Genomic DNA, 26499 nt, shown 5'->3' with positions numbered 1-26499 from the left:
TCCATAGCCCAAAATCATACTGTTAGGGTAAAAAGGTCCAACTCCAGAGTGTTAGCAATTCCCTCCCCTCAACTAAGTTATTCTATGAAAAAAAGGAAAAAAATATCCAAATGCCCACTATACTTTTCTGAACCAGGGGCACATGGCGATCCTTCAAAAAAAGAAAAAATATATCCAAATGCCCACTATACTTTTCTGAACCAGGGGCACATGGCGATCCTTCAAAAAAAGGAAAAAAATATCCAAATGCCCACTATACTTTTCTGAACCAGGGGCACATGGCGATCCTTCTGTCTTTTATTCTGTTTACCTTCTGGGGTCCTTCTTTGGGTGCCCACATTACTGTCTGCATGAAGTGGACACTTTCTATTGGTGGAGGCGACATTTCCAGTGACTTTGTCCTCTCTCATAGACCTAAGAGGCAGGAGAACTCACTGGAGTAATGAGATGACCAGTATTGAAGAAAGTAACGAGTGGGGAGAAATGTCTGGTCCCCAGGGCAGGACATTTCATGGCACCTGCAGCAGTCAGTAGAAACCACAGCTTGGCCTTGGCTCTTTATGTGAAGTGAAGGAATACATCTGTGTGCACACCCTCTAGCATTACTGTCTGGGGAATCCAAGCACATTTGGTTACCTTAATTACAAGATCCACACCACTCTTATTTCAGGAGGCTGTTCACCTTCTTGTAACATGTGCTGTGAAAATACAGATTATAGGGGATATTAAGCCAGCCTGAAACCTTACTGTGCAATTAAATGTAATAAGGTTGTGTGAAATGCTTTGTAGGCAATAAAAATCCCTCAACTAATTACACAAGGAATACATTATTTTTCTTTCTTTTGATTGGCTGTATTTTTATTTAAATGTGGTTTAAAATGTAGTCCAAGAAGAGTTTGGATAATGTTTTATTATCATTAAACAGACCTGTCTCTGCTATTGAAGAAGTCAGAGAGAATAGAAGGTAGGTTTTCGGTTTACATTTTCACATGCATAGTTCATGCACATTTGTTACTTTGACAAAACCTTGCTATGTCGTAAAGCCTTTCAAAGCACATGTATCCTAATGTAAGGATGTCTATTGTCTTATATTAACAATAATAGCTCATCTTTTAGGAATAATATGATAGTATTCCTTTTTTAGATTCAATTTTAATACAGGAAATTACTTTAAATAATGTGAGCACAGTATCAGTGAGTTTACCATAAACATTTATGATGTGAAATTGGAGATTTTGTAAAATATTTAAACATAATTAGAAACTATATTTTCTTAAGCAGTTCCTGCTCTGAAAGATGGTGAAACTGGCATTGGTTTTATCTATGCTGAGCTCTGTTCTCTCCTATCCAGTAAGTACTTAACTTTATTTTTATTTTTTTAATGTTTCTGGTTATAGTACAGGATCCTTTATTGATTTTAAAAAAATCAATACACATGGAATATGTGCCCTATATATTCATTAAACCAAAGCAGGCACAATGTTCAAAGTGGTTTATGCAGTGGCTTTTTTTTAGCTTCATATGGAGTGGGGAAATAGTTAGGACCTTTACCAAGTTGTTATTGCAATATGTGCTACCAATCAATGCCTTCACTGGCTGTTATCAACAAAACAGAAGGTGAGGGAAAACTGTAATATGAAGAGGTTTTTCAATCACTTTCTGTCACAGTGAGCAATAGTCAGCAAGAGAGAATGTGAGGAGCAATCCCCAATAAAGGTATACAAACATTAGTAAAACCCAACATTGCTCTGGGCCTACATTCAAAGCAAAAAAACAAAATGTACATAATTTAATATTTATGGTATCTGCAATGCCAGCATAGCAGACACACGAGTTTTTATATTTATATAAAATGTATGAAATTATATTTTAAGAAAAGCTCCACAATACCTTCACATAACAAAAAGATTGCACTTTCTGTTCCATTTTCTGAGCCCACGTATAAGTAGCACAAGCTACAATCTTAATAGGGCCCACGTTAAATTACTATTTACAAGTATGATGACATAATTGAACTTGACATCTTTGAACATGTACAAAAGAACACCCAAATACACCTTCTGTTTGCAGTGTAACTATCCACACAGCACCTTTGATATTTATATCTTAAACAATATTGGTTTTCGCTCAAAATAAGTAATGAATTTATGGGTTTTTAAAGACCGGCAGTGCTGAGCTTAGCTTGGTGGAGCTAGATGTAGGATTATTTGTGTAATGGAGAAGGAGGTATAGAAGAATTTTATATTTTATGTCATGTTAAGTGTGCTGTACTTTGATAATCTGGTTTCATCTGGAGTTATGGCGAGTTTTCCTCTACTGGCTTTCTGTTTATCAGAAGCCACCCTTATTTAGCTTTGTAATAGCTGGAGCAGTTAAAGGGCACAAATAATCAGGAGGCGCACTCCAATATCCACTCCTTTATGTGCCTTTATTAGACTGGAGCAGTTGGATGGAGTTGGGAATTCTGGTGGGGATATATGCCTGTTGGAGCCCAAAAGCCCAAGTCACCATGTGATCCAACTTTCCTGTAGCCCTGCAAACTTAAATATCAGTTCAGGGAGGCGTTGTAAATTAGAAAGTACAAAGTAAACAAGGTGTATCAACTGTGTTATTCACTTATCTAGGTGAATCCTCAAGTAGGAGGGACACGTGGGATGGCCAGTATGAGCCTTGAGGTAAAGCGATTCTTTTTATAGTGTATAGTGTTTTTCAAGTATACATACAATATAATGTCTATGTCTCAGTCAGTGCCCCAGAGGAGCATACAAACAATCTAATGTCTATGCCACAGTCATTACTCCAAAGGAGCTTACTGACAATGTAATGTTTTTATGGCAGTCAAATCCTCAGACAGCCTAGTTAATTCAGTGCCCTAGAGGAGTTTACTTACAATCCAATGTCTATTCCACTGTCAATGTCCCTGGGGATCTTACTTACAACCTAATGTCTAAATTAGCCTCTGCCCCAGAGGAGCTTGCCTACAATCTAATGTATATTTCACAGGCACTGCCCTTGAAGACCCTACTTACAATTGAATGTCTATATCACAGTCTCTGCCCCAGGGGGCTTACATAAAATCTAATGTCTACTCTGTAGTTGGTGCCCCTGAGGATTTAAAAATTTTATGTCTATATCACAGTCTCTGCCCCAGAGGAGCTTGCTTACAATCTAATGTCTACTCCATAGTCAGTGCCCCTGAAGATCTTACAATTGTATGTCTATATCACAGGCACTGCCATTGAAGACCCTACTTACAATTGAATGTCTATATCACAGTCTCTGCCCCAGAGGAGCTTACTTACAATCTAATATCTACTCCATAGTCAGTGCCGCTGAAGATCTTAAAAATTATTGTCTATATCTTGCAATTTAATGTCTATATCACAGTCTCTGCCCCAGAGGAGCTTACATACAATCTAATGTCTACTCTGTAGTCGGTGCCCGTGATGATCCTAAAATTGTATGTCTATATCACTCTTTGCCCCAGAGGAGCTTACTTACAATTGAATGTCTACTCCATAGTCAGTGCTGCTGAGGATCTTAAAAATGATTGTCTATATCACACTCCCTGCCCCAGAGGAGCTTACTTACAATATAATGTCTACTCCATAGTCAGTGCCCCTGAAGATCTTACAATTTAATGTCTATATCACAGTCTCTGCCCCAGAGGAGCTTATTTTCAGTCTAATGATTATCTCACAGTTACTGTTCCAAAGATGCTTTTTAATAATCTAAAGTCTATTCTGCAATCTCTGCTCAGCATGAGCTTAAAAAAGTCTATATTATTGTCAGTGACACAGAAGAGCTTACATTCGAATTTCTATGCTACATCCATAGGCAAATACATTTTAGGGATGATTTTCAGGTAGAATCTTCACATATACATAATGTTTAAACCATGAGGGAACAAAATCAAAAATACCATACTGATAGTCGAAAGTGCTAAACACTGTGATACCCTAACAAAATGCAATCATTCTCCATAGTGATAGCCATGTGTCAGCATCCAGAAAGGGATTGCCTACTAAACCATTGGTTTTGAGAGCTGTGTTGCACAAAGGACCAAGTAGCTCCATGTGCTGCAGCAGTCCCCAAAGGATTCTTCTAGTAAAAGTTGAAGCTTCCTTTAAACTTTATTTATTTTAAACATTTTTTGATGAATGTGATCATTTTTTACAACCTGGCAATAACATCTTAGAACTAGACAGAACAAAGCACATATACTTTAAACATCTTTTCATGCAATAGTATTTTGATGTAACTACTCTTTATATGTCATAGTAATAGTAATATTTTTTTTGTCTTTGTTTCTTAAGACAATGCAACAGCTACAGGCAGCCAATAAACTCACTGCTCTGCCTCAGGTAAGAATTTACATTTACACAAATTGGGTATTTACCACAAAATGGAAACAGGTAGAGCTCTACGATCTGCTAAATGGAAATTTTCTGCAGGTTTCTCTGCCATATATAGAATAATATTTGATCCAACAATAACACAGCTAAATGAGTCATAAGAGGGACACACTCCTGTCTACTGTTAATATGGCACCATATGGAGTAACATCTAGAGCAGATGTCTTCAAACTATGGCCCTCCAGTTGTTCAGGAACTACAATTCCCATCATGCCTTGTCATGTCTGTGAATGTCAGAGTTTTGCAATGCCTCATGGGATGTGTAGTTCCGCAACAGCTGGTGGGCCGTAGTTTGAGGATCCCTGATCTAGAGGAAGACAATCTACAAGTAAGCAGACACTGCTGGGCTGTCTTAGAATGTTCTCCAAACACAACATCATGGAAGCACAGAGTATTAAATGAATTGCAGCAGGAGGGTAAACAATCTAAGGTGCTATGCACAGTGCCTTGGCAATCTATCCACATGCCTGGGATTTGACATGTGGGAAGTATGCCAAAGGGTCAGCTCTTTTGCTGGCTTCTAGAGAACTCTGAAAGGTGTCAAATACAACTAAAGGTCAGATAGGCAGATAAAGGTCACTGCTAATTATACCCAAACTTCACCAGAAATGTTTGTTTATCCTGTGTAAAGTCTCCTTAGGTTTGTCAAAAATAAATTATAACTATAAAATATTCTTTTGTTTCTTAGAATGCACATTTTATTTAAGCTCAAATTTACATCATTTACATAATTCTATGTAAGAGATTCATATGCTGCTTAGAATTGCAATGCCTGAATGAATATAACAGTATGTAACTGATCTTTATTTCAGCTTTCAAGATTTGGTTATAACGATCCCTATTCTACTTTGTGGCTACATGGGCTTTTACCGTCACATATGTATCCTTGGTTACATCAACGGTCACAAATGCCAGACAACCAGCAGGTAATGGCTTTCAGGCATTTTGTCTAAAAGTATTATTATACAGGATTTATATAGTGCCGACTGTTTACGCAGCGCTTTACAACTTTGGGGCAGACAGTACAGTTACAATACAATTTAATACAGTAGGAATCAGAGGGCCCTGCTTGTTAGAGCTTATGTGCTAATGTGCCAATCATTTAGTGGTCTATTTATTTTTAATATATAGTACACATGGAACATACACATAAATGTTCTTCAGTATGAGTATAGAATCTGCCACTCAGAATCTAGTATATGAGTCATGGTAATCGCCTTCCCCCTTACCCCTACCACCATCACCACACTGACTTTGAGCCACAACCCAGACTCTCACTTACAATTACATTTTGTTTTGCTTTCACTCTTTGGCTCGGTTCACACTTGTGAGTTGCGGGAAGGCTGCGAATTCGCAGCCTGTTCCCGCATCGCATCCGCACATCTGGCAGTTCACACTGCCATATGCGATACGCAGGGGGTGTCAATTAAATGTTAACGACACCCCCAGTTTGATCGCATATCGCAGTGCGATCTGACAGTTTGCACAGGATCGGATCGCACAAGTGTGAACCACTGTGCGATCCGATCCTGATGCGGCTGAAGAAAAGGGTCATGTGCGAGTTTGGTGCGGATACAGTGCGAATTCAATGTGTATGGCTGAATTCGCATCTGCACATCAGATCGCATGTAATGAAGGAGCAGTGCGCTCCGAATTACATGCGATCGCCGCCTCTGCAATAATGTGAACCGGCACTTATCCAATAATTTGAAACTGTTGGGCTTATTTAATTAAACAATGCAAGGAGCAAACCATGCAGTACAGCGGAGGTCAGTTTCCATAGCGAATAATCAGAATCCATTTTTTTTCTTATTTGGCTTAAGTAATTTACTGCACAAAATATTAGAAATCTTATTTAAAAGAAAAATGACATGCACATGACAACATGTTAAAGTGTTACTAAACCCACAACAGTAAAATCAGTCTGTGTATGCAGTAAAGCATGCTTGTTATACCCACTGTGAAAGTGGTTAATCCTCTGCATTGTGGAAAAAGGCTGTTTGATCCTGTCTTCTCTGATCCTCCCCTTCTTCTACTGTCCCCAATTTATCTCCTGATAGAACAGAGCCTTTGGAGGCACTATGCACATGCTCGGTTTGATGTATAGTGCTAGAGAGTTTTTTTTTTTTTTTTCTGAGAGGGTACATTTGATCAGCACAGGGTCAATCAGCACTGTACAGACAGAGGGTCAGGGGTTCTGAAGCCCCATGAGACAGTAGGAGTAAAATGAAAACTCCCCCTACAAGCTTTAACCAGTGCTCAGCCAGACACTGATAGAAGTCACAAGACTGCTATATACTGCTGATGATAAAAAGTATTTAGCAGTTTATATTTACTAAAATGTTTGTATTTTCATGTCTTGTGTACTGTGGGAGACCAGATATAGTGAATGTAGGGCAATGGGTTTAGTAACACTTTAAGTTATTTATTTATTTGTTTATTTATTTATTTTTCAGTTTGAATATGCTTTGCCCATACATCCTCCACCATTGCCAGGGATGCCATCTGTAGGTCAACCAGCTAAACCTGGACAGGATGGACAGACAGTTCCCCAACAATCAACAGCTACATCAGCAAAGGCAGATCAGCTTATACACCAGCCTGTACTGCCATTAGGGTATCCAAATATACAGCAAACAGATCCAACTCTTATTCCTCCAAAGGGTGGTCCAGCTGATGGTCAAATCCAAACGGTAGCATTGTTTATGGTAATCATTACCTGGCTTAGAAGTAATATATTTTATTATGTAATTATACATACTGTATGTGCATTATTTAATGCGATTCAAAAATGTATTGATTACTATAAGAAACTTTGAAAAATGCATTGCTTTGGTTGGGGTGGTATTTTCCGGGATCAGTTTTTAAAAACTATTTGATTTGTTTAGGACCCATCTTTTCAAGGTAGGATACATATAGCTTTTCCTATAAACACAATTACCGTATCTCACAAAAGTGAGCATACCCCTCCCATTTTTGTAAATATTTTATTATCTCTTTTCATGTGACAACACTGAAGAAATGACACTTTACTACAATGTAAAGTAGTGAGTGTACAGCTTGTATAACAGTGTCAATTTGCTGTCCTCTCAAAATAACTCAACACACAGCCATTACTGTCTAAACCGCTGGCAACATAAGTGAGTACACCCCCTAAGTGAACATGTCCAAATTGGGCCCAATTAGCCATTTTCTCTCCCCGGTGTCATGTGAATCGTTAGTGTTAAATTTGGTGTTATCGCTCTCTCATACTGGTCACTGGAAGTTCAACATGGCACCTCATGGCAAAGAACTCTCTGAGGATCTGAAAAAAAGAATTGTTGCTCTACATAAAGATGGCCCGGGCTATAAGGAGATTCTCAAGACCATGACCCTGAAACTGAGCTGCAGCACGGTGGCCAAGACCATACAGCGGTAAACAGGACAGGTTCCACTCAGAACAGGCCTCGCCATGGTCGTCCAAAGCAGTTGAGTGCACGTGCTCAGCATCACATCCAGAGATTACCTTTGGGAAATGACATATGAGTGCTGCCAGCATTGCTGCAGAGGTTGAAGGGGTGGGGGGGTCAGCCTGTCAGTGCTCAGACCATACGCTGCACACTGCATCAAATTAGTCTGCATGGCTGTCGTCCCAGAAGGAAGCCTCTTCTAAAGATGATGCACAAGAAAGCCCACAAACAGTTTGCTGAAGACAAGCAGACTAAGGAATGGATTACTGGAACCATGTCCTGTGGTCTGATGATAAGTTAAACTTATTTGGTTCAGATGGTATTAAGCGTGTGTGGCGGCAACCAGGTGAGGAGTACAAAGACAAGTGTGTCTTGCCTAAAGTCAAGGATGGTGGTGGGAGTGTCATGGTCCGGCACTGGGGAGCTACAACAGTTTATTGAGGGAACTATGAATGCCAACATATACTGTGACATTTGAAGAGTGGGCCACAGGGCAGTATTCCAACATGACAACGACCCCAAACACACCTCCAAGATGACCACTGCCTTGCTAAAGAAGCTGAGGGTAAAGGTGATGGACTGGCCAAGCATGTCTCCAGACCTAAACCCTATTGAGAATCTGTGGGGCATCCTCAAATGGAAGGTGAAGGTGGTCAAGGTCTCTAACATCCACCAGCTCCGTGATGTCATCATGAAGGTGTGGAAGAGGACTCCAGTGGCAACCTGTGAAGCTCTAGTGAACTCCATGCCCAAGAGGGTTAGGGCAGTGCTGGTAAATAATGGTGGCCACACAAAATATTGACACTTTGGGCCCAATTTGGACATTTCAACTTAGGGGTGTACTCACGTTTGTTGCCTGCGGTTTAGACATTTATGGCTGTATGTTGAGTTATTTTGAGAGGACAGCAAATTTACACTGTTATGCACCGTACACTCACTACTTTACATTGTAGCAAAGTGTCATTTCTTCAGTGTTGTCACATGAAAAGATATAATAAAATATTTAAAAAAATGTGAGGGGTGTACTCACTTTTGTGAGATACTGTAGGTAAACTGAACATAATTGCTCATAATGCTGGATAATAATTTTAATCAGATATATAATGCAGATCCAATGGACCTATTCAGTAATATGACAGCAAGGAATGAACTGTTTAAATGTCTACTGTTCTCCCAGTTGTGATAACCTGAAAGCTTTAGCGCCTGTATCAATTCCATAGGGTTGGCTGACAGCAGCCCAGTGAAGCGCAAAGGTTCACAAATGTTACACAATAACACATCCTATATCATTAAAATGAACAGTCATTATTTGCCCTGGTTATAATGACATATCACCTCACCAGCAGACAAAAGTTGCCTGTAGCTAAATAATGGTGTGCTAGAAGTAAAAAAAAAATGAGGATTCTTCATTTGTTATCATTTAATATGTACCAAAAACATAGAGCAGCAGAAGATTGCTATGGATATTTAGACACCAAAACCCCACAAAATAAAAAAAAAATAAAACTGCCCCCAAACCGAGTAATTCAAAATGAGTAAGCAAAAAAAATATATATCAGTAAGATTACCTCCATTCAACACCACATGTCAGAATAATGAGATCCAGACGTTGGAATAAAAAAATCTTATATAGCTTGGCCTTGCCACTCCCACCACTTCATTGATCATGCGATCTGGCAGTTGGCTAACTGACCAGTAGGCAGGTGTGGGAGGACTTCCTGTTCTGTCTCCAGGACAGGAAGTGAGGAAAAGTCTCTCCAAAATGGTACAAATGACAATATGAACTTCAAATGTATCACCATAATGTTCTTCTTTGACTTTCTAATGAATTTGAAAAACACAATGAGATGGGATAAGACTTATGAACTGTGAACATTTGCTAATCTTTTTATTTTAAATTTCCTCCAGTATCAGACAATAATGAATAAGTTATTGCAACAAGGAGCAGCAGACACTTTACCAGACCCCGCAGGACTCCCACCTATTCACCAACAGAACGTAAGTCTCTTAGTACTAAATAAAATAGGCTCTGAAGAAGGCAGGGTTAACAATATAAAAGAGTTATTATGATTTCCTGAGTTCTAACACCGAGTGATCAAAGTTATTTAGGCAGCAATTAGGCAGAGGAACAAACCCTATCTCAGATATGTGAAGTAGCGTTGCAACCAATTACAGCAACCACAATGCCATTATGGCAAGGGGGTGGAGTTTAGCAGTACATACGGGAAATTCAACAAATCAGTAGGCAACAATGAGAAAATGATTGGTTCCCGATCATGTGATTACCATGACAGCCAATCATATGATTACGTATAAAGCTACTAGCATGGCTGTCACTGTGAGCCTTTGCAAACTTTATCCCTTCTGCATGGTCAAGCTGACCTACATAACAGAAATCCTTTGAAAACAGTGATAAAAAAAAATAATTTCTATTCTGTCTAAAAGCTTATGTCTGAATTTTTTCTAAAAACATATATTTTTTTTTTTCAGCCTTACCCAAATCTTTTCTTTATGAATTATGGGAGAGGACCTGGAGTAAGTAAAAGTGTCAAGGAAATTTCCATAAACAAAAAAAATCTAAGAAAGATTATATTAGTACACACTTAAAAAACCAGAACACTTAGTTCATCCTCTAAAAGGTCAAGGTTTCCATGATAAAATAACACAGCCTTTGTTTCAGAGAAGTTACCTAACTAACATTTAGCAACAGCTATACGTGAGTCATCTAGATTTCCGGGGTAAAATACAGAGTTCACAGATAAACCATCATTCACAAAAGAAAATCCAGAAGCTTATAGGTGACCTCAAACAAACATTATTTCAACCCAGCTATTTCCTGCTTTTTGGAGGTTGTACACAGCTTAGTTCATACTGTGGAATAGTTGCAACAGATGATTTAGAGAGCATTCATACGTGATAACAACTCTTTATAAATATATGTTAAACATTCTAAAAAAATCCGCTGTGTTTCTTTTAAAAGGTGGCAAAAGTGACAATTGTCCATCAAAATTGTAGAGGTTCTACAGCAGCGCCTGATTGGGAATATAAATATTAACTAGGATACATATCAGAAAAAATACACCATACTGTAATTTAAATGGATATTAGGATAAAAACAATGTCATAACTAAGCTCGTTCACACCAAATGTGCATGAAGATTGATGGGGAAACTGCGCAGATCTCACTTGCAGAGACTTGAGTTTACATCAGTTTCACATCACTTCACATTCGTTTTCATGCGTGTTTCAGTGAGTTTTTATGCACGTTGACATCATTTTTCATGCGGGTCAGTTATGTGCGCTTAGAAAAGAAAAGAAGAGGAGGCGCAAACACCTAGTGCATTACCCGTGGTCAATGTTGCAAATTGTTTAATTAAAAAAATGCCAAATGCATACTCACAGACGCAGAGATAAAAACATGTTACAAGAATCCACCATGTGTGAACTGGAACAAGTCCTTCAGTCAGGACCGCTAACGCGTTTCGGGGGTCAGGCCCCCTTCCTCAGAGCTCTGAGGAAGGGGGACTGACCCCCGAAACGCGTTAGCGGTCCTGACTGAAGGACTTGTTCCAGTTCACACATGGTGGATTCTTGTAACATGTTTTTATCTCTGCGTCTGTGAGTATGCATTTGGCATTTTTTTAATTAAACAATTTGCAACATTGACCACGGGTAATGCACTAGGTGTTTGCGCCTCCTCTTCTTTTCTTTTCTATGTACCCGTTTTGGAGTTCCCTGCCTGAGGAGAGCAGCACGCCAGTCTTCCCATTCGGAGTGAGCGCTGGGCTGAATTTTTGTACTTCAGTTATGTGCGCTGTTCATACCACAGCGTTGATGTCACATCAGTTTTTTTCCGCACAGAAACTACATACACGTTGCAGATTCATGCGCAGAAAAAATCCTCACATGATACCAGTGTTGTGTTGTGAACAGGGCACATAGAGAACATTTTTTTTTGTTGTGCCCTTGTGGAATGCGTGCATAAAAACTGAAGTCTCTGAACATGGTGTGAACGAGGCTTAAATTTACAGGCTGCAGGGATTGTGATAACCTTCAGTCCCTGGTGCTATTTTAAAGCTTATCTTTTTTGATGCTGATGACATAATCTGTGCTCTGACAGCCACCTTTGAACCCTGCCCCGTTTATAGCAACATATCACTGCAGTACGTATCTAGGACTTGCTGAATTTAAATTTGAGAAAATGATTTATAAATTAACTATGTGTTACATATTTTACAGTTACCGCCAGCTAGGCTTGGAATGATGAGTTCAGAAGAAATGCAGGTACTAAAATAGAGTATTCATTGGTAATTGCTACATATGTTCATAGTAGCCAGTTTTCTTGGAAGTCTTTGTAAAACCATAAAAAAAGACTATCCACAACACTTGAAAAAGTATAAAGCAGAATGTTCTTTCTGTATTTGATGGAAATCAGTAATACTTTAAAAGGAATTTACAGTAGGGATAGATCGATTATTGGCAAGGCCAATATATCGGTGGCCGACATGCACTTTCCCCAATATATCGGTATTGGCCCCGGAACTGGCCGATATTGCTGATATTTTTGTGACATCATTCTGCCTTCTTAGGCCCCTCCCTCGCCTTGGACAGCCTCGTCTGGAGTTGGGACTAGTTTCATGGGAGTGTATCACAGCCATACACCCACCCACAGCAGCCCGGTGCCAGCCAGCCACCCACATCCACAGACCCTGTACCAGCCAGCCACAGGCACTGTACCAGCAAGCCAGCCAGCCACCAACAGGCCCTGTACCAGCCAGCCAGCCACCCACAGGCCCTGTACCAGCCAGCCAAGGCACTGTACCAGCAAGCCACCCACCCACAGGCCCTGTGCCAGCCACCCACCCACCCACCACAGGGTGCCAGACAGCCAGCAACCCACCACAGCCAGACAGCCAGCCACCCACAGGCCCTGTAGCAGCCACCCACAGGCACTGTACCAGCCAGCCGCCCACAGGCCCTGTACCAGCCATTCACCCACAGCCCCTGTGCCAGCCACCCACCTACCATAGGGTGCCAGCCAGCCACCCACCACAAGGTGCCAGCAAGCCAGCCACCCACCACAGGGTGCCAGAAGGCCAGCCACCCACCACAGGGTGCCAGCCAGCCACCCACCCACCACAGGGTGCCAGCAAGCCAGCCATTAAGAATTAAACAAAAATTAACATGTTCAGTACCAGATTTGTGTCAAAAATTGTCTTTATTTTTCAAAACTTTAAATGTACAAAATATCGGCCCATATTGGACGATACCGATACGTTGTGACCAAAATATCGATATCGGCCCTGAAAAAACCATATCAGTCTATCCCTAATTTACAGTATGTTTTTGTGTATACAAATGTATGCTCTGTGCTAAAGTATAAATAATAATAGCAATAATATTTGATTGAGAGATGCTATCAGACAACAGGTAGTACATGGCTTTCTTATTAGCAAGCCCATCATGCTTTACACATTGAGTGTCATAGATGCAGCTATAATAAAATTTTATTTGTAAAATAACAATTTTGTACAAATAATAATAATAAAACATTAACTGTCCTAAGAGACATGTAGGGAATTGTTACTTATATCTCCTTCTGAACATGATAGTTGCCTGGCTGTCCTGCTGTGGTTTGTGCCTTCAGTACTTATAGATAAGGTTTTCGTACTTTTCTCTGAATTTCATTTGCTGCACATTTGTTCTGGGTCTGAGACTTACAAGTACTTAACCCTGGAAACAGCCAGGCAACACGCATTTTTTAAGAAAGAAACTAGTAATGGCAGAGCCCATATTTTTCTTGTTACAGGTATATTTTAGGCTTTCTCCAAATATTCCAACCATGTCCAAAATTTTCGTAAAATAATAATTTGTGACTCATTTCATTAGTCTAGTTTTTAACAGAGCACAGAAAGGCTAGAACTATATTCTATGTCTCCATTGGGTGAATTTGATCTCAGAGAGCATTTGGTAGGAAACTTCTGCAAAGTAAAAATCCTTCCTTTAAAAATTATAACGGCATCAGATCTTTCCATTTCCTATACATTTTTGTTCAAGTACCAATTATAACATTTTAGACTTCTCTCCCTTTGGGGTTGATTTACTAAAGGCAAATAGACTGTGCACTTTGCAAAGTGCAGTTGCACTCTGCAAGTGTAGTTGCTCTAGACCTTAGTAAATGAGGTAACGCTTTACTTTGCAAAACGTACCCAATCACATGCAAGGAAAAAAAACTGCATTTTTGCTTTTACATGACTGGATGATGGAAGTCAGCAGTGCTTTTGCTCATTTACTAAGCTCTGGAGCAACTGAACTTTGCAAAGTGCACGGCGTATTTGCCTTTAGTATATCAACTCTATTATCTCATAACCCCTCCCCCCCCCCAACCTCAAATATATACATTTTAAGCCCTGCCCTTTATATAGCTAAAATCTTTCAAACTAGCCCGAAGTGTTTAATCATATCAGTGTTAAAGGCCTTTTGCATCTAGTTTAGTTAATAGGATGTGGCACTTCAACTAGTACCATCTATTTCTGCACCGACTGTACCACCCCGTGTTGGTTTAATCTCAAATCAAATTAATTGGATCAAATTAATATAGTGTTTAAGGCCTGCCTGATCAGATGGTTTGAACATGAATGTCATACCAAAACAAGGGGCTCTATGAATTGGGTTTTATCATAATGATATACATTGGACTTTTTCTTTTTAGTATGGTTAAAAACCCTGTCAAGTTTTTTTTTCTTTGTCTGTGTCCTATTGAGAAGATTTCCCTTTACTTCCTTCCACTCTTAAACAGCTGTCACTGAAATAAATGTCCCAATAGAAGATCTCCTTTCAATTCTTGTTTTGGTGACATGGGTCACCAGGGAAAATAGAGAAAAGGCAATCTCTCTAGTGAGGGCACAGACAGCAATAAAAACCTGACAGAGGCATGTTGTCATAGAGTTTTGTGTAATATGTATTTTTGAAGTAAAAGTCTACACCACAACATTGAAAATGTTACCTACATAATACTATGTATTATAGGGTGTTCCTGCTGCAGCTGCACATCCTTTGAGTTCCTTATACCCAGGCTTACTAGGAGTTGGACCTAGTTTTGGAGGCAAGCCACTGAACACAGCCATGGCTGGAGACTTCACTTTAGAAGACGATTCTCCTGGAGCAGGTGTAAAATCAGCAGGTCATGGAGCTGCACAGATCCCAGCAGGAAACCCTCCAGTAAATGGCGTTTTGAACCCGTCTAGCCCTGGCCTAGAGGGTATACAACCAGGCCAAATTGACACCCTTCCGTTTACCAACATCAATCTTCCTAACATGGGGCCTAATCCAATAGGACAAAGCATGGGTCCATCACCTGTAACCCCAGCCAATGTCCCCAAACCAACACACGACACTGCTGCAGGATTTGCTCCATATCCCATGGATGAAACATTAATGTTTGGCATCCAAAGAGAAAATCCAACTAACATGGACTTTGCTCATGGAAATAATGGTATAGATTCCCATATTATGCATAATGATATCCATCTACAGAATCATTATTTCCAAGAACCTTGATGGGAAGTTAGGACTTAAAGGCTGTCAAAACACTAACATTTCACACATGTGACATACAGCTCATATACATAGCTAACCGTGTAATGTGCACATTTATTATTATTATTTTTTCTCTGTAGCAGTAGTAATTAAAATGGTACATGGGAAGTTTCTAAACAAGAGGTATATCCATGTAGAAGCTAACAATGCAGCAAGACACGTAGAGCAACAGAATATTGCAAATTAAATATGGCAGTTTTCTATGAAAGGATATCTAAACCCAAGAATCAAAATGTAATACACTGTAGCTTACCAAGTTGTAGATGTGGTAGCTGCATTTGTTTGCTTTTTTTCAAGCTAAGAACTTTTTCAGCAAGTACAGGAATTACCTGTTCATTTGGCTAGTGTTCTTGTCACTTCCTGTAGCCTGAAAAGACAGAAAAAAACATTATCTTCATTCCAAGCTATTGTCTTTTACTGCCGGTTCACACTGATCCGACTTGTCAGGCGACTTGGTCACCTGACAAGTAGCGTTTCATTCTGTGCAATGGAACCGTTGTAATCTGAGCGACTCAAGTCGCTCCGACTTAGAAAAAGGTTGCTGCACTATTTTTTTGCAAAGTCGGAGCGACTTGCATTGACTTCCATTATGTGAAGTCGTTGCAAGCCGCACCGAAGTCGCAGTGCACGGGCGACTTCATTAGTCGCCCGAAGTCGGGGCGACTTCAAGTCGGATCAGTGTGAACCGACTGTAAGTCCCACCAACTGCATATAATGGAGATAAGAAGCATAAGGAGTGTTTATGGTCTATATCAGGAGAGCATCCTAGGGTGGAAACCATGGTTTCCTCCATAGTAACAGTGGACTGAGTAAGTGCAGCCGTCCTAGGAAAGAAAGTGTGTTACTCACACAATTACCAGGTAGTAAAAAAGGGAAAAAGCCTTACAAAAGAGAGCAAAGGATTGGTAAGCTGCCGTATATTAGATGTTTGTTTTTGGGTTCAGATACACTTTAAAGATATCTAGTACACTACAATATACATGTACTCATCTTGGCGTGATGAGAGAGAAACAACTTAAGTTGCCTACTCAAAGCTTAGTGACACCAATCTGCTGTAAAGGGGATTTGTAAGGAATCCTCTTTCTGACCAGGTACTTCTATGTAGTAAATTCATGAAGGGGTTTAACTTCCACATAATTATTTGTAAATAGGAGAGAGATCTATATCTTGTCAATGGTCACGATTTTTGTCCGACTACTCCTACTCTAAGCAGTAAGTGATGGAAGTTTTCATACAGAACAACTATATTTATGGTTAAACCTGGTGGTGCTAGAACTAAAAAAGCTGCATTGAAAACTTCAGGCAAACAGGGGCTTCCAAAAACATTAAACATACAAATAATATTAACATACAATAATAGTCTTGGTACTTTTTTTATTTTCCATATTAAGAAACTTTTTTTACTGCACTAGAACCTACTTAATAATGGTGGGATGGCTCATATAAACAACCCTAAGCAGCAGGAAATATTAAATAAACCTCAGCAAGGAAATATAACATTTCAGCACCTTGTTGTAACTTTTGTTCTTTTATGAATAAAGCTTTTATTGTGAAAAAAAAGGAAATATAATAACACCTAATGGTGCCATTCCTCATTTACATGTGTTTAAAAGAAAATAACAGTAAACTATCAACAACATTTAACCTCTTTCATCGCAAACCTGCTTAAGATAAATGCATGCACATTAAATTATTAAGCATTGTTTTAAATTTTGTATTCTAAATAGTATCTTATGATGTTTCAGAGCTTTGATATAGCTGTCAATTACAGGCAATAAAGAGCTTTAATGCTGTGTTCTTTTTACAATGATGTACTTCAGTCCATATATTTCTTTAATTTTATTTATATTCCATATATTAATGCTTTACACTTGTATCGTGCTTAATAAACAAGTTCTATAATAAATTTGCTATTGTTTTCTTATCACATATGCCTACATTACTCACAAACACTGTCAGGGGTATAGCTAAATCCCTGTGGGCTGTAAAAGATTACTACGGTACTATACTCAATGCCAGGACATGGTACTGGTACCCAAAAATACAATGAATTGTGCTTTCAGTCCATGGATTTGTTTGGAATGGATCATGTTTGCATATACAGTGTCCATCCAGGTGCTATGAAAAACTGAACAGAATATGGGTTATGCAATGTAGTTAAACCAGTGCAATGAAGTGATAATGAACTTCGTAAAACAGAGCCAGATTTCCATTTATCCAATATAATGGTATCCAAAATTTGTTCTGTCAGGAAATTAAGTTAGCTTATAACTCATCAAAAGTAAAAAAAAAATATTCTACAATTTTTTAACATTAAAATTATGAATATTTGATTTAAATTATATTCATTTATGAAGCAGAAAGTTATTTACAAATTAAAATGAACAAGCTATGACGCATGATGCTATTTACAAGTAAAGTAGAGGGTTATGGGGTTGATTTATTAAAGGCAAATATAGGTTGTGTCCTTTGCAAGGGAATTTACCCCAGAGTGAATACTGTAAGGTGAAGCTCTGCCAACTTCCATCCTTCAATTATGGGCAAGTAAAAATCTTTTAATTTTTATTGCATGTGATTGGGCATTCTTTGCAAAGTGAAACTTCATCGCATTCACTAAGAACTGGGGAAAATTCCATTGCAAAGTGCAACTTTACTTGCAAAGTGAACAGTCTATTTGCCATTAGTAAATCAACCCTTTTGGGTATTTTTAGTGTTTCAAAAACAGAATGCATAAAAACTAAAAATGTGCATATATGAGTGAAAAAAACAACCAAAAAATCTGAGAAAAAAAGGGAGGAAGAAGTAATTAAGAACTCATTTGGGCTAACCAAGCATTGATGTGATTCTACCCCCAAATGAGCCACTTTGCAATGTGGGTTCTCTGTTCTGCTCTCTTTCCCCCTGATCCCCCCATCGGTGTGATAGCGGGCAGGGGACCTGCTGTCACAATTTAAAAATAAAGAACTATAAGTACCATCAGCCACTGCAGCAGATGGCTTGTTTTTCTGAATAAAGTGCAAGGATGCTGATGAGCGTGCTTGAAGTTCATTCACAAGCCCTGCAGCTTTCAAACTGACAGCCCGTATAGAGATATAGGCTGAAAGCTGCAGGGCTTGTCTGCAGAAGCCTCACATTGCACCCCTGATCCACTGATCATCAGTGGAATGCTTTTTAGGCTCCTGCAGAAAAAATTATAAATGCACAGTTTTTTTGCAAAAATATGTGCAATAATTATTTTTTCAAAAAAAAAAAAAGGTGAACTTATTCTTTATCTGCAATGTGAATAATAATACTATAACTAGTCTAGACTGCACTCTAGGAGAATGGCTAGGTTAAGGTGCAATGTCCCTTGAGAGGTAACACTTCGCATAAGACAATCTCTGTGTAACAGCTGCAAATGGACAGTCTTTTGTCCTAACTTCTCAGCAGGCAAGCCTTGAGGCCGAGTTGTAGCATTGGTGCACATGAGAATAGTTCCAGTTGAGCCTGCGTGCAGCAATAGGGCTACTTGATGGCTTTATAGTCAGTTCCTAAAGGGCTCAGTCTATCCAGCATCTATCTAGCACAGTGTAGTCCAGCATCTAGTTACCGCACAGATTTCAGATATGGCTTTCTGGTTTTGTAAATATACTGTATAGAGATGGGCTGAACACCCCCCTGTTCGGTTCACGGCAGAGTTCCCAAACAGGGGAAATGTTCTAACCCAAACAGTGAATCCCATTGAAGTCTATGGGAGTCAAACAGAAAAATTCAAAAGTGCCCATTTTGAGGGCTTATATCCAAGTAATTGGCCATAAAAGTGGTATGGGGGTCCAGGTACTGCCCTGGGGGACATGTATCAAACATTTTTTTTTTTTAAAACTATTGTTTTGCACGAGCAGTTATTTCAATGATGCTTAAAGTGCAACTATAAAAATTTTAAATTCCCTTAAATATAGTGCTTGGGGGTTCCCTTAATGTGCCTGTAAAGTGGCGCATCTATAGCATGCATAGATCCTGCTGCGGCAAAAAAATAGGATTTTTTGACATACCGTAAATTCCATTTCTCTGATGTTCATTGACGGATACAGCTCCTGATCTTCTTGACCACTGGGTTATACTGCCCCCTACAGGAGTAGGACACTAGGCAGAAAAAGAACTTGAGTCCACCTATGGGCAGTCCCAGGAGGTATACTCCCCCACTCTGCTATGTTTTGTTACAAGCAGTGTCAGAAGTAATACAACTCCATAGAGGGGTGGGTGCTGTGTCCCTCAATGAATATCAGAGAAATGGAGAGAGAGAGAAGACCCCACCAGACTCACCACCCCACCAAGAAGTCACCAGCAGCACCAGGATCAAAACACTCCACGAGCAGCATCCAGGAAGGAAAGAGGACCAGGAGTCAGCACCAGGGGATAAGGGGGGCTCCTACAGCTAAAATGGATGCCCAGAAGGCTCCACAGTAATGGTCACCATTCAATTCAGTGCAGAACTAATGCAAAATGGCTGCCGCAGCTACACAAACATTGCCGCCAGCCTATACAGAAAATAGGCTACAATAAAATGGTGGCCCTGTGCAGCTCCACGAGGCTCCCAAAGACACAGGAGGGATCCCTGGGCCCAGGCAAGACACAGAGCAAGAAGGGGGGCAATGGCAGGAGTCCTCCACCAGGTAACAGCCCCCCCTCCACAGCCGATTGCCTGGTCGGCAGCAGCGTACCCCCCCTCCCCCATCGCCAATACAGCACCCTGCCCCAGCCCCAGGAGGTAGCCAGACTGCCATATAACTCCGGTATAGGTGGGGGGGATGGGGGGCAGAGAGGGGGGACAGATGACCCAAAGGATCATCAGACTCAAGGGGGGCCTAACGGGAAGGAGGGGAACCCATGGGTCTGACCATCCCAGGGCGGGGCCCGCCTCCTCCCCACCTCCAGGGGGAGAGAAGGGATAGCTACTCACCATACCAGGACCCAGATGGGCACTGCTCCAGACAGAACCTTCTCTCCATCGAAATGGGGGGCTGTCGGCAAGGAGGAATGCTGCGACACAGGCCAAGACCCAGTCGTATGCGACCTTGCGAGGCATTTAACTCGGTGGCCAGCATTGCTGACATCTATGCTTGATCTTCTTTCAACCTTGTAGTCTTCAGCCAACTTGATCAGTTGGCCCAGGATGATGCAACTCCTGTTAATGTTGTCAAAGAAATGACTTTAAATAAAGTGAAGATAATCGGCGCAATCCTCAAAATAAAGTGAAAAACACAAAGCTGCAAGCAATCAGTGCCAAACACAAAACACCCTTAGTAATCAATAAAGTAATATTGCTGCGCTAAGTGAATAAAAATATCGCTTAAATATGTGACAAATAATGCTGTGATACTGGTAAATCAATAACACTTGAATAAGATAACAAATAATATTGTGATAATCATAAATCACTTGAATAAAGTGTCCCAATAAGTGAGCAGTTACTTTAAATAATATAACAAAAGTCCCAATAAACAGTGCAGTTTCAGTGATATAAAGATAAACAAATCTTCATCTGTGCAGAATGTGCTGCATGCTTCACTCTCAGTGCTCCAGTGACAGATAGTGAGATTAGCAGCTCACCTCAAATGGAGACTCAAATGAGTCAAGTCAGGCACATAAAGCAGTATTCACAATCGCCTGGTGATCACCTCTGCCTTCACCTCCAACCAATCTCTCAAACTCCAGGGATGTGGTGGATGAAAAACAAATAAAGGAGATCTAATGCTCTCTGTGTTGATTGGGGGGTTATTTATTATCAGTATATATATTGCACTTACATAGACGGGCACTTCAGCCGTGCCAGCTAGCAATTGCCTCCAAACACTTCCTGGTACCTCCGGACCGGCGTAATGACGTGCAGGCTCCTCCCCCGTACGCGTTGCGTCATCGACTTCGTCAGCGGAAGTGCCCGTCTATGTAAGTGCAATATATATACTGATAATAAATAACCCCCCAATCAACACAGAGAGCATTAGATCTCCTTTATTTGTTTTTCATCCACCACATCCCTGGAGTTTGAGAGATTGGTTGGAGGTGAAGGCAGAGGTGATCACCAGGCGATTGTGAATACTGCTTTATGTGCCTGACTTGACTCATTTGAGTCTCCATTTGAGGTGAGCTGCTAATCTCACTATCTGTCACTGGAGCACTGAGAGTGAAGCATGCAGCACATTCTGCACAGATGAAGATTTGTTTATCTTTATATCACTGAAACTGCACTGTTTATTGGGACTTTTGTTATATTATTTAAAGTCACTGCTCACTTATTGGGACACTTTATTCAAGTGATTTATGATTATCACAATATTATTTGTTATCTTATTCAAGTGTTATTGATTTACCAGTATCACAGCATTATTTGTCACATATTTAAGCGATATTTTTATTCACTTAGCGCAGCAATATTACTTTAAAGAAATGACTTTGCCCCGGCACCCACTGCGTGCTAAGACTGTATACTGAGCTGTACATATGTGGCTCAGTGTACCATAGGAAGAATACTGTTGGACAAATTATTGACTAACAGTCAAATATGCAGAATCTCTTCTGCAATACTACCTTCAAGCATTTTTAAAGACCATTAGTTCTTCAAGACCCATAAGAGTTATTCTCACTAAAGGGTAACTCCACTTTAGTGGGGGAAAAAATTAGCAATAAAAAAAAAAATATACATACATTATCTTACAAAAGTGAGTACACCCATCACCTCAGTTGTTATAGCTACAAAGGGTGGGCCAAGTCAATATTGAACCCTACAGACTAAGACTGGGATGCCATTAAAGTTCATGTGGGTGTGAAGACAGGCGTCCCAATGTTTTCAGTAATATAGTGTATTTTAGTTCACTAGATAATGTCTTAATTAATAAAGCTGCGGAAAGTTTTAGGTATTTAAAATTGATCTAAGGGCTTGTTCACACTTGGTTGAGCTACGTCTTTACTGTCTCCCACCCCCATCCCCTTAGCTGTAAGGGCAGCAGATGGATGTGTACACATGCAATGGCTACCATGCTTTGTTTTGTGGTCATGCAAGAATTATTCCCCTGTTGCATTCAGAGGCAGTATCACTCACTGAACCTGACTCATTCAAGCAAATGGGGCCACACTGTAACCACACTGCAACTGCTTGCAATGTGCAACGTTTCTGTGGTGCAGCATTTAAAAGGCTAAAACAGGTAGTGAGGAGATGCGCCCTCTCTATCTTTAGCTAATGAAGGGAGATAAAAATGTTGTTGTTCTTTGTGGATCCAATTAAGCTACATGAACATGGGCCAATGTATGTCAAACTATAGCATTTTTCGGACATTCAGGAGGCACAGGTGCAGCATCCAGACCCGCTGCCAGCAGCCTGTCAAACTCTACGGCAGGCTAAAATATGTGGCAGCTGGGCACTATACCATGTGGTACTTGCTTTTGGGGCAGTATGCATTCAGAGACATATACCCAGAATGCAGGAGTTCTGCATACATTCCTGAACACATACTCACCTAAAAGCAAGCATCACTCAGTACTGCATCCAGCCACCGCATATTTCAGCCTGTCATAGATTTTGACAGGCTGCTGTGGGGCTGGATGCTACACCTGTGCCTCCGGGGTGCCTGAACGTGCCAAGATTTGACACCAATGGGCCAAACCACCTATGAGCATAAGCCTTAATAATTCCCAGATCACTTTTTCTTATGTCTAGATGCCCATGTGTTTATTGCACTTAGCCTTTTCTTATGTCTAGATGCATTTACATGTGTTCAGCTGGTCCTGGTAATGCAGAAATCTCTATTTTGTGTAACTGCAGTTAGAAAGCATGTACTTTTGCGCCTTAGTGTGCATTCAATTGAACCACAGCAAAGAATTTGCATGCTTCCAGGTGCATACAGAAGTTATTTCCAAGCACACCTGGACACATGTATATTAACCTCTTGGCACTGGCCGTACACACTTATGTGGCCGCTTGGCAGGCGGCCCTGTTAAAACAACTTACCATGCTGAGAGGGCGCTCTCTGCATGCTCCCTGCACCATAGCCGGCGGGGATCGGTAAGCTCCCGATGCATACTTGCTGTAACGGATCAACCGGCACACCAACTGGGTACCTCCGTTGACGTATGCTCCTAGTGCTTCCTGAGGACTCCAAGCACTCCACCAGACGCCGTAAACACTTCAGACCCCACGAACCGCCACAGCTTGGTTGGGGTCTCACCGTCCCCTACCCACCCTCGATCTATGACAAGGTTTCAGGTTCCCGTGGGTGAACCTCTCTTTCCCCAGAGAACGAAGCAGGAGCAAGAACAAGCTCTTACACAAGCTCTTACAAGAGCTTAGTGAATATCCAAGGGAGTATGAAGGACATAGCAATCCCTTGTAGCATATTCCCCCAATGAGAGACAGGACTCTAGATTGAGGTTGAGTATAACTCAAACTTTATTGAACAAGAAACATACTTTTATACAGTTTTCCCCCACATGGTTACCACCTAGGTGGACCTTGTGGAGGACATGACATTAACAATCCAATAGAAACAGAGTTTTACACTCCCATACAGTGTACACAATCCCTCCCCTCTGCCTGATTACAGTAGCATATGCAGATGAAAGTGTATACAGGAACACAATTAACCTAAACTAATTATCTAGCCATCTGGACAGAACAATGTGAGGTCATTAACATTTAACAATGGGACAGACACAATCCACATTCCATTTCAATACACAAACAATAGGGAAGCCTGTCTGGCATGCAGGGACACGGAATACACACATTATTTAGGATTCAGACTTCATGGCAATGGTCTTTAACAGTCTAAGTCTCCCAATGTGAAGTGGGAATAAATCTTCATATTTCTATATGAAGATATTGCTGACAAATATTACTGTCCCATCTGAAGCAATTCAAACCATTAAGTATCTGTTTTTCACTTCCAGTGACGGTGAATACTTACGATCTGGAGCTTTCTGATCATGTGACTGCTGTGACAGCCAATCACAGCGGTCACATGGCCCAAATACCTGCCTCCATCTCCTGGTTTTTAGAACTCTTAAAGGGCCGGGAGGCGGTCGGTGCAAAGGGGTTATGGGGCCTAAGAAGAAATTACCTCTAACTTTCTGTGATATTTCCAGGACAGAATGAGAAGGTAAAATGGTACACAGACATAAAAAATCAACATTTTTAACTAACCCCTACTTTGTCTAAAATGATGAAAAAACTTTACAGTGATCCAAATAAAATTAAAGTAGTGCTGCTCTAAGCTGTGACAGAGATCCCCTTGCCGGTTTCAATGAAGGGAGCTGGCGTCAGTACAACATTCAGAGGCGTAAGAGCATTATTGAATAGAAGAAAAGGCACTGCTCACCAACCCAATGCATTAGTATGGAAAAAGAATATGGCCTCAGGCCGCCCCAGCCATGCCGCCCCCCCCTCCCTCCCGGCATGTTTCGCCCCACTCACCGGGTCACGAACCTCTGTGGCCAAGCCCAGATGAGCGGGCAAAACATGTCAGGGGGCGTGGCTAAAACAACTCTTAGGCCATATTCTTCTACATACTAATACACTGGCTTGGTGAGCGGTGCCTTTTCTTCTCTGTTAAAAAAGACTTTAAATGTTATTCACACTTTAACTGAAAAATATTTAAGATAAATTTTCATTATATTTAGGATTATTCTGTTAAAATGCTTTTTTCACAACTTGTTCACACATAGTGCTGTGACAGTATTTTTACCGATAAACTTGTAATTACATAGTTTCCTATGTGCCTCGTTCACATTGCAACGCAGCTGAGAAGTGCAGTATGGTGAGCTGCAGGAAAATGCAAACATGTGACACTTTAGGAAGTCACTGCATGACATGAGCTATGCTGTGCAGACATGAATCAAGCATGACACTTTGTGACACTTCATATATGTACATTAAAGAAAAAAAAAAAAGAAGAAATGTGCTTCACACTGCACCCTTACCGCAGCTCACTTCAGGGCAAAACAGGGATCTGTCCACATGGTAAAAGGGGAGCGTTTAGTATGTGGTCAGTGTGAAAGAACCCTAAAAAATGAGACTGTAGATATTACCACAGAATGTTGGCTGTTTTCAGGTCTTCATTGACAATGTTTTGACACTTCTGTTTCATAAGAATCAGCACAATTCTATAACTTAGACATCTAATTATTATCTTTAGTAAAAACACAGACAAATTACTTTCACTACAGAAGTTATTCTCTGTCAGAACAGCCTGTGCATTCATTATCATTCTAAGTTTAACCTCTTTAGTCTCAGAGCCTTCTCCTCCTTAAAGCAGAACTACACTGTACCTAAACAAAACAAACCAAAATCACTATTTAATTCATTGTTAATATTCAAAGCAAACTCACCCACCCATCCATGTCTCTATGCTTTATTTTGATGGGATTCACGTAGAACAGGGGTGCCAAACTCAATTTCATTGCGGGCCACATCAGTATTATGGTTGCCTTTAAAGGGCCGGTTATATCTGTAAGACTAGATGTCCATAGCACTCCCCACATCAGATGTCAAGAGCCCCCCACCCTCCTTTAAATTATAGTTCACCCCTCTTATCTTGTGCTTCTGCCGGGGAGAAGACGGGGAAGGGGCTGGGAAGCAGAAAGTGCAGAGTCTGGAAGAGGACCAGAGGAGGGCTGTAGTCAACTGCCAGAACCTGCTGAATGTCAAGACCAGGGGATGCGGAGACAAAGGGGTGCTGCAGCTGTACACAGAGGAGTAGGATCTGTAAAAAGTTCTGTCCTTCTTTCTGCTGCCGACTCCTGAGATGGGGAGGAGGGTGGCAGAGACCAGTGCCTCCGCGGCTGCACAGTGAAGTGCAGGATCTGGTGGAGGAGTTCTGTCATCCTCTCTTCTGCCAACTGCTGAGACAACATGGGGCGAGACTAGGGGGGTGCCATGGCAGGAGAGGTGTGAGGGCCACATGAAATGGCCTGGCGGGCCACATTCCGCCCGCGGGCCTTGTGTTTGACACATGTGAACAACACCCGCTAGCTTTTCTAGCAGCAGCCATCTTCAGTAAGGGCAG

At 40.7% G+C, this 26499-nt stretch overlaps 1 protein-coding gene across 1 annotated transcript; it reads left to right on the top strand.

The window, feature by feature from the left end:
- Positions 1-1296: 1296 nt before the first annotated feature.
- Positions 1297-15424, top strand: AMBN (ameloblastin; the record flags this gene model as incomplete). The annotated part of the gene is made up of 9 exons (XM_082255554.1): positions 1297-1350; positions 2625-2675; positions 4317-4364; positions 5228-5341; positions 6872-7123; positions 9773-9862; positions 10355-10399; positions 12104-12148; positions 14894-15424. 9 exons carry the CDS (start codon positions 1297-1299, stop codon positions 15422-15424), a joined length of 1230 nt encoding a protein of 409 aa, XP_082111680.1.
- Positions 15425-26499: the final 11075 nt, after the last annotated feature.

The sequence above is a fragment of the Pelophylax lessonae genome (assembly GCF_965119305.1).
Source record: "Pelophylax lessonae genome assembly, chromosome: 1".
Classification (NCBI taxonomy): Eukaryota; Metazoa; Chordata; class Amphibia; order Anura; family Ranidae; genus Pelophylax; species Pelophylax lessonae.
Note: the sequence above shows the minus strand (reverse complement) of the source record. Positions and strands in the feature narration are given on the sequence as shown.